Below are 7,710 nucleotides of genomic sequence, written 5' to 3' on the forward strand. Positions count from 1 at the left end.
GATGACGATGACATTTGCTACGTTTTGCATATAGGATATAGCCTACATTTTAGGAGAACGATTTACAGGCAGAGACAAATAAATGGGTAATCCATATTTAGGTTATTGAAAATGAAAAGGCGCATAGGCGAGTTATGCCGAGTTATGCCTTTTCAAAAATTATCAAAAAGATTTATTCCACCTCGACTCACGTTGGTTGAGCGCCCTTCACTTCATTCCATGATCAAATATGTATTTACAGACACTGTAGTAAATTACAGTCTAACCATGTTTAAATTAATTTCATGTTTAATTTAACTGCCACGTGATTCTCCAAACATGTAGACAGTCTACTATTTTTCAATGCGACCACACATAGACGCGCTTAAACTCGCACACCAAACTAGTGTGAACAATGCGAAAATGTGCTTTTAATAGAATAGGTAGGCTAACGCATACAAATGAGAAAGACGACCGTTTCAAAGTAATCTGTGGGACAACAACAATATTTGAATCCCAAAAATCGTGTTTGACAGCGCGCCGCGATGAAAAATGCCGATCACGCCCCATTGATCTTTGTCTGCGACCCACAGGAATCCAGCCCTCTCTAGTAGGTAGCGCGGTCCAAGATGCCATAGAGAACACATTGTGGCGTAACTGAACTGCGGAATGTTTCCACACATGCGCATTTACACGTTGTCTGTGAGCTAGCAGGCTAGCAACTGGTTATCAATATATTTTGAAATACGTTATTGGAGCAGTTTTTCTTTTATTGTTTGATAGGGAAATGGGAATTCGTTATGATCTGTCACTAAGACGAATCGTGTCTATGTACGCCATGGATGTATCGTGTCTGATGTCGACCAGAATGCTAACTACAGTTTACTAGCCGCTAGTTAGTTCTCAGTTCATTCATTGACGTCATTTCAAGGAAAGGGTCCATGATTATTTTATGTGGCTAACCAGCTCGCTTACAAAAATGTATATTTTATTCACGATTATTACTTCATTAGTTTGCTATTTGATTTTGAGATGGATGAAAATGAGGAGGTATTGCACGGACTTAAAAAGACTGGATGGGAAAACAGTTGTCATTACTGGTAAGGCAGATAGATAACTAGCTAGCTAGATAGCAAATTGGCTAGCTAGTAGCCGCGCCTGCGCCGAAATGGACTCGTTTTTAGCTATGTAGACGTAGCGCCAATCGCACATAGCGTAGCGACAATCATAGTAGTACGTCTGTTAGCTCAGAGGTTTTCAAGCTTTTCTTGCCCAGGGACCGCCACCCAGTCGAACCGGCGACCCCCCTTATAGCAAAACAATTGAAATCATGTCTTCTCATCAGGTAAATGATGATGGCTATTAGAAGTAAACCATTTTACAATTAATAGATTTGGTACAGTTTCGTTAATGTGACCACATTGGAGGACAGTTTATAATAATGGCTGGAACGGAGCTAATGGAATGTCATCCATGTGTTTCCTATACTTGCTTCCGTTCCAAATATTCTGCTCCAGCCATTACCACGAGCTTGTGTGCTATCTAGTGTAAACCCTCTCAGAGGGAGGATTAATGTATTTATTTAAAGTCACTGAGTGCTGTGAGCAACCTTACCCCCCTTATTCAGATGTTTAATTGATGATATCCTCTTATTTCACATTAATATATTATCACTTTTTATTTTTTTATACTGTTTGTAGCCTATTTCACATAATTTGCTGTACATTAGAGCTACATCATTGGACATTATGGCGTTGGAATAACAATCATCCATTGTCTCCCTCCCTACCTGTCTCTTTTAGGTGGCAATGCTGGCATCGGCAAAGAGACGGCGGTTGCCATGGCGATGCGAGGTGCCCGTGTCATCATAGCTTGCCGTGATGTGGACAAGGCTGAGAAGGCGGTGAGGGAGATCAAGATCAGGGGTCACAACGTTAACGTCCATCACATGGAGTTGGATTTGGCCAATATGCGCTCCATACAAGACTTCTGTAAGACCTTCCTTCAGAGAGAGAAGAGGTTGGACATCCTCATCAACAACGCAGGTGAGATAGAGGAGTCTGTGGCACCCTCATAAAGAAGCCCTTAGACCACAGGTGTCAAACTCATTCCACGAAGTGCTGAGTGGCTGCGGGTTTTCACTCCTCCCTTGTACTTAATTGATGAATTAGTTCACTAATTAGTAAGGAATTCCCCTCACCTGGTTGTCTAGGTTTTAATTGAAGGAAAAACCAAACAACTGCAGACACTAGGCCCTCCATGGAATGAGTTTGACACACCTGCCTTAGACTCTTTGGCATTCAGAGCAGAGGTAGTAAACTCAAACATTTAGCAATCTCGCTAGCTAACCTCGCCCCTCCACTCACAGCCATGCCCAGCGTGCTGGACTGGACGGAGGACAACTTCAGCATGTGTTTCGGTGTGAACCACCTCGGCCACTTCCTGTTGACCAACCTACTGTTGGGCCGCCTGAAGGATTCGGCCCCCAGCCGCGTGGTCACGCTCACCTGCTCCAACTACAAGTACCAGAAGTTAGACTTCCAGGATCTCAACTATAACCTGCTGCCCTTCTTCACCTACTGCCGTAGCAAGCTGGCCAACATCTACTTCAGCCAGGAGCTGGGTAGAATGATGGAGGGCAAAGGAGTGACGACATACGCTGTGCACCCTGGTGAGGCTTGAAGCACTACTGTAAACATAGATCAAATTTGTCACAATGATAGATTATGACTATATAAAATAATCTAATTGACCAAGAAGACAGAGAGGAAAGGGGTGACCACCTACGCTGTGCACCCTGGTGAGGCTCGATGCACTAGTGTCTGTATCAGTGTTTCCAATGTATTAATTTAGCTGTGGTCCTGCGCCATGGCAAAACCATTGCTGCCGCTGCAAAAACATACTTTCAATACAGTTTTGTTATGCACATTCACTTTTCCTCTGTACAGACAGTGCATTCGAAAAGTATTCAGACCCCTTGACTTTTTCCACATTTTGTTACGTTACAGCCTCTACCTACAATTGATTAAATACAAAATGTTCTTCATCAATCTACACACAATACCCCATAATGACAATGTAAATGTTTGCAAATGTATTAAAAATAAACAACAGAATAACTTATTTACATAAGTATTCAGACTCTTTGCCATGAGACTCGAAATTGGGCTTAGGTGCATCGTGTTTCCTTAGATCATTCTTGAGATGTTTCTACAACTTGATTGGAGTCCACCTGTGGTATGTTCAATTGATTGGACATGTTTTGGAAAGGGACACACCTGTCTATATAAGGTCCCACAGTTGACAGTGCATGTCAGAGCAAAAACCAAGCCATGAGGTCAAAGGAATTGTCCGTACTACTCCAAGACAGGATTGTGTCGAGGCACAGATCTGGGGAAGGGTACCAAAAACTTTCTGCAGCATTGAAGACCCCCAAGAACACAGTGGCCTCCATCGTTCTTAAATGGAAGAAGTTGGAAACCACCAATACTCTTCCTAGAGCTGGCCGCCTGGCAAAACTGAGCAATCGGGGGAGAAGGGCCTTGGTCAGGGAGGTGACCAAGAACCCGATGGTTACTCTGACAGAGCTTCAGAGTTCCTCTGTGGAAGTTAGAGAGCATTCCAGAAGGACAGCCATCTCTGCAGCATTTCAAAAATCAGGCCGTTATGGTAGAGGGGCCAGACGGAAGACACTCCTCAGTAAAAGGCACGACATCCCGCTTGGAGTTTGCCAAAAGGCACCTAAAGGACTCTCAGACCATTAGAAACAAGATCCTTTGGTTTGAACTCTTTGGCCTGAATGCTAAGTGTCACGTCTGGAGGAAACCTGGCACCATCCCTATGGTGAAGCATGGTGGTGGCAGCATCATGCTGTGGGGATGTTTTTCAGCGGCAGGGACTGGGAGACTAGTCAGGATCGAGGGAAAGATGAACAAAGCAAGTAGAGAGAGATCCTTGATTTAAAAAAAATCCTGCTCCAGAGTGCTCAGGACCTCAGACTGGGCCGAAGGTTCACCTTCTAACAGGACAACGACCCTAAGGACACATCCAAGATAACGCAGGATTGGCTTCGGGACAAGTCTCTGAATGTCCTTGAATGGCCCAGCCAGAGCCCGGACTTGAACCCGATCGAACATCTCTGGAGAGACCTGAAAATAGTTGTGCAGCAACACTCCTCATCCAACCTAATAACAGAGCTTGAGAGAAACTGCTGAGAAGAATGGGTGAAACTCTCCAAATACAGGTGTGCCAAGCTTGTAGTGTCATACCCAAGAAGACTTAAAGCTGTAATCGCTGAAAGTACTGAGTAAAGGGTCTGAATATTTATTTAAATGTGATATTTCTGTTTTTTTTAAACAGTTTTTGCTTTGTCATTATGGGGTATTGTGTGTAGATTGGTGAGGAGAGAAAACGATTTCATCCATTTTAGAATAAAGCTGTAACGTAGCAAAATATGGAAAAAGTCTGAGTGTCTGAATACTTTCCAAATGCACTGTAGATCATCTGTCCTGGTATAACATCGTTCTGCAGGTTATATAGTCCGGGTACAACACCGTTCTCGATTACTGCTCTCTAGTCACTGGAGAGACAGGCTGAGCGTGCCAGTCACTGTTACGGAATACGTATTAGGAACTTTGTCATTCCTCATCCTCACCCCTCAATTAGTAAAGTCTCAGCCTTTTGGGGCGGCAGGTAGCCTAGTGGTTAGAGCTTTGGACTAGTAACCGAAAGGTTGCAAGATCGAATCCCCGAGCTGACAAGGTAAAAATATGTTGTTCTGCCACTGAACAAGGCAGTTAACCCACTAATTCCTAGGCCGTCATTTAAAATAAGAGTTTGTTCTTAAATGACTTGCCTAATTAAATAAAGGTAAAACGTTTTTTTTAACCTGCCTGCACTAGTCAACCCTCTCCCCTCTCCCCTAGTCAGCTAACCTTTTAGAGAAAATGTTTCTGTTTTAAAGCTAATTTCCTGCAATTCTACACATTTTGTTCCCATAGCATATGCACATGTCATAAGCAATCTGGTGAGGGGGGCCAAGCTTTAGGGGGTAGTCTCAGTTTTCTGTAAGTATACATATTTCTCAACTCTTCATTTTGAGGAAATACCACCACTTTACAAACGGAGTAGCCTATGTAATTTAGTTGACGCGCTGGCAGAATGGAACAGAGCACGCCATTTGCGATGAAGTAGCTTATAGGCCTACCCATGGAAAGTTTTTGTAGGACAATCGTTTTACTGCGAAATTATAAATGACTATGAGCGATATCATATTTACTGGATAACCCCCATTTTGGGGCACAGAATCAGTGTGTGTGAATTATGTTATGCATCACACTTACATGTCCCTCCGTTTTCCAGGCTATGTTCAGAGCAGTTGGACAGGTCACTACTCCATCCTGTTCCGTATGCTGGTGCAGGTGATCATGTTCATGTTTTTCGTGCCGTGTGAGATGGGCGCTCAGACCGTGGTCTACTGCGCCGTGTCGGACGAGGCTGCCAAGCACAGTGGGGGATACTTCACCGACTGCCAGCCCGCCACGCTGAGACCTTTCGCCAGAGACGCCGGTGTGGCCAAAAAACTGTGGGAGGCCAGCGAGAGGCTGGTCAAACTGGCCTGAGAAAGGATGAAGGCTTCGTAAGGCTTGTAGATGTTTTTAGCCTGGAATACTCACTGAATGTCACTCTGTTTTACTATTGTTTTTTAAAAACACAAACAATGGTTAAGGGGTATGATATTCAGTTTTGGATTTCCAGTCCAGGAGTGTTTTCCAGGTTTGTTGAAATATTAATGACTCAAATAACAAAAATACATTCCCTCACACTGTTGTCTTGCGATGTTTCACTGTTATGATGAATAAAAGTTACTGACTGTTAATGTGTTGATCAAAGCATTAAGAAGGTCAGTCGACCAACATGTTAACAATCAAATTATACTATGAAGCTTTGCAAGAGAGAAATATATGTGGGGAAATGATTTGGGTCAAACTAGCCTGAAGTTACTTTTATTGTTTTTGTTATTGTTTTTTATAACCATTGAATTGTCTTCAGGGGACCTTATTGTGAAATATGTCCGTGTTTCTTTTTTATAAATGGGGAAAGCATTTGTTTAACATTTTTATGGTTAGCCTTTTTATTGCTGTCCTGAAACACTTGAATGGTGATGTGAAACATGGCTGCTTTTTCTTCTGTTGCAATAAAATCTGTGGCAATAACATCCTGTCTGATGTCTTGTTATTAGTCAAAGGATACTTTGTAAGGTTTTTTTTCCAGTTAGAGTGTACAGAGAACGTGGTGTTGTTTAGTAGAGCACATTTCAGAACACTCGGTAGGAGAAGCATGCAGCTGGTATCCTCAGAGAAACAGATTGGTGGGAATTTGAGGTGCTTCACCAGTTCCTGAAAGAGGAAGATGAGGCCAGACTGGCTGCACTGAGGGTGAAGGAGGCGGGAAAGATGATCGCCAGAGAGATACAGAAATGATCTCAAAACCACTGCACGAGCAGAAACTCTCCAAAAAAAGAAGCTAATTTCTCACAGACTAAGAACACACCCAGACAAGCTACAATGCACACTGCCGAATCCACAGCTGGTCTTAGGAGCGGTGATAGCTGTGGCCAAACTCCTGGGTAACCTGCAGTTCGGAGTCTGGGAGAAGATGCAAGGGATAGTTCCAATACACTCCTCTGATTCTGGACCCCAACACTGCTGAATGTAGGCTATATCTGTCTGATGGTCTGACCAGGGTGAGAAATTTAGGCTAAAGGCAGCATTTCCCTGACAAACCATAGAGGAACTGGGCTCTGAGGGGTTCAGCTCAGGAAAGCACAGCTGGGAGGTGGGGGACCACCCTGACGGGGTGATGTATGTAACCAGAGACAGTCAACAGGAAGATGGAGTTATATGTAGGCCTAAAGTATGGAGTCTGGGCTTTACGGCTGAAGAGCTGTGAGTATTGTGCAGGCGGTAAGACTCCCCCTCTAAGGAGACCCCAGGGGATCAGTGTTCAGCTGAACTATGACAGCCGGGAGGTGTCCTACAAACCCAAAGACATGACTCACATTTAAACGGTACCCATACTTCTCTATAGGAAAGCCCGGTGATACTATCTACCCTGATGTACAGATCTAACAATCAGAGGTGTCTCTGATTGTAGTCCCGATGAGGTGTGTGTGAAAAATATTAATGTTTTGGTTTGTAATGAATATGTTTTTCTGTTTTGGTAATACACATTAAGAACTGTTTATTTATGCGCAGTGAATCACAGAGTAATGCTTTTAGGGTTGGGTTGCGTTTCCGTCATCGACACGCAACTGTTCTGGCTCATAATGACGACCGGAATAGATCAAAAGGAATGGCATCAAACGCCTGGCTACCATGTGCTGGATGTATTTCATACCATTCCACTGGTTCCGCTCCAGTCATTACCACGAGCCCGTTCTCCCCAATTAAAGGTGGCACCAACCTCCTCTGGTTTGTTATGAAGACTCATCATGAAAGGAATAGATGAGCTTTGTACGACAAGTCACCGGATTTCTACACACAACTCATTTGACTGAATAGGGCCTGGAGGACAAAAGCCAAGGGCATAATGTCTGTGATCAGTTCAAGTTTAACTCTCGGAGAGTAATATGACAGAGTGTGTGTTTACAGAGAGATGATGACATACGGAGGATCTGAGATTGTCTGTATTTGTAAATCATTTCTCCAGAGGTCTGTTCTGTGCCTACTG

The 7,710-nt window shown here is 43.6% G+C and overlaps 1 protein-coding gene across 3 annotated transcripts; it reads left to right on the forward strand.

Moving 5' to 3' along the window:
• Positions 1 to 373: 373 nt before the first annotated feature.
• si:dkey-174n20.1 (uncharacterized protein LOC796174 homolog) lies at positions 374 to 6,196 on the forward strand. 3 transcript variants are annotated; one of them, XM_035786311.2, is made up of 4 exons: positions 374 to 589; positions 1,782 to 2,024; positions 2,348 to 2,650; positions 5,341 to 6,196. In XM_035786311.2, the coding sequence occupies exons 2-4, from the start codon at positions 1,820 to 1,822 to the stop codon at positions 5,598 to 5,600; spliced, it is 768 nt and encodes a 255-aa protein (XP_035642204.1). In that variant the 5' UTR covers positions 374 to 589; positions 1,782 to 1,819; the 3' UTR covers positions 5,601 to 6,196. The 3 variants fall into 3 exon arrangements, with proteins under 3 accessions (XP_035642204.1, XP_035642202.1, XP_035642203.1); XM_035786309.2 differs by lacking the exon at positions 374 to 589 and adding an exon at positions 629 to 1,079; XM_035786310.2 differs by lacking the exon at positions 374 to 589 and adding an exon at positions 1,103 to 1,324.
• Positions 6,197 to 7,710: the final 1,514 nt, after the last annotated feature.

The sequence above is a fragment of the Oncorhynchus keta genome, chromosome 14, assembly GCF_023373465.1.
Source record: "Oncorhynchus keta strain PuntledgeMale-10-30-2019 chromosome 14, Oket_V2, whole genome shotgun sequence".
Lineage (NCBI taxonomy): Eukaryota > Metazoa > Chordata > Actinopteri > Salmoniformes > Salmonidae > Oncorhynchus > Oncorhynchus keta.

Excerpts from the sequence above, each read along its gene's own strand:
- si:dkey-174n20.1 (XM_035786309.2), top strand. The coding sequence starts at position 932 with ATGTGGCTAACCAGCTCGCTTACAAAAATGTATATTTTATTCACGATT. Across the intron at positions 2,025-2,347 it reads CATCCTCATCAACAACGCAG|CCATGCCCAGCGTGCTGGAC; the intron begins GTGAGATAGAGG and ends CTCCACTCACAG. Across the intron at positions 2,651-5,340 it reads GACATACGCTGTGCACCCTG|GCTATGTTCAGAGCAGTTGG; the intron begins GTGAGGCTTGAA and ends TCCGTTTTCCAG.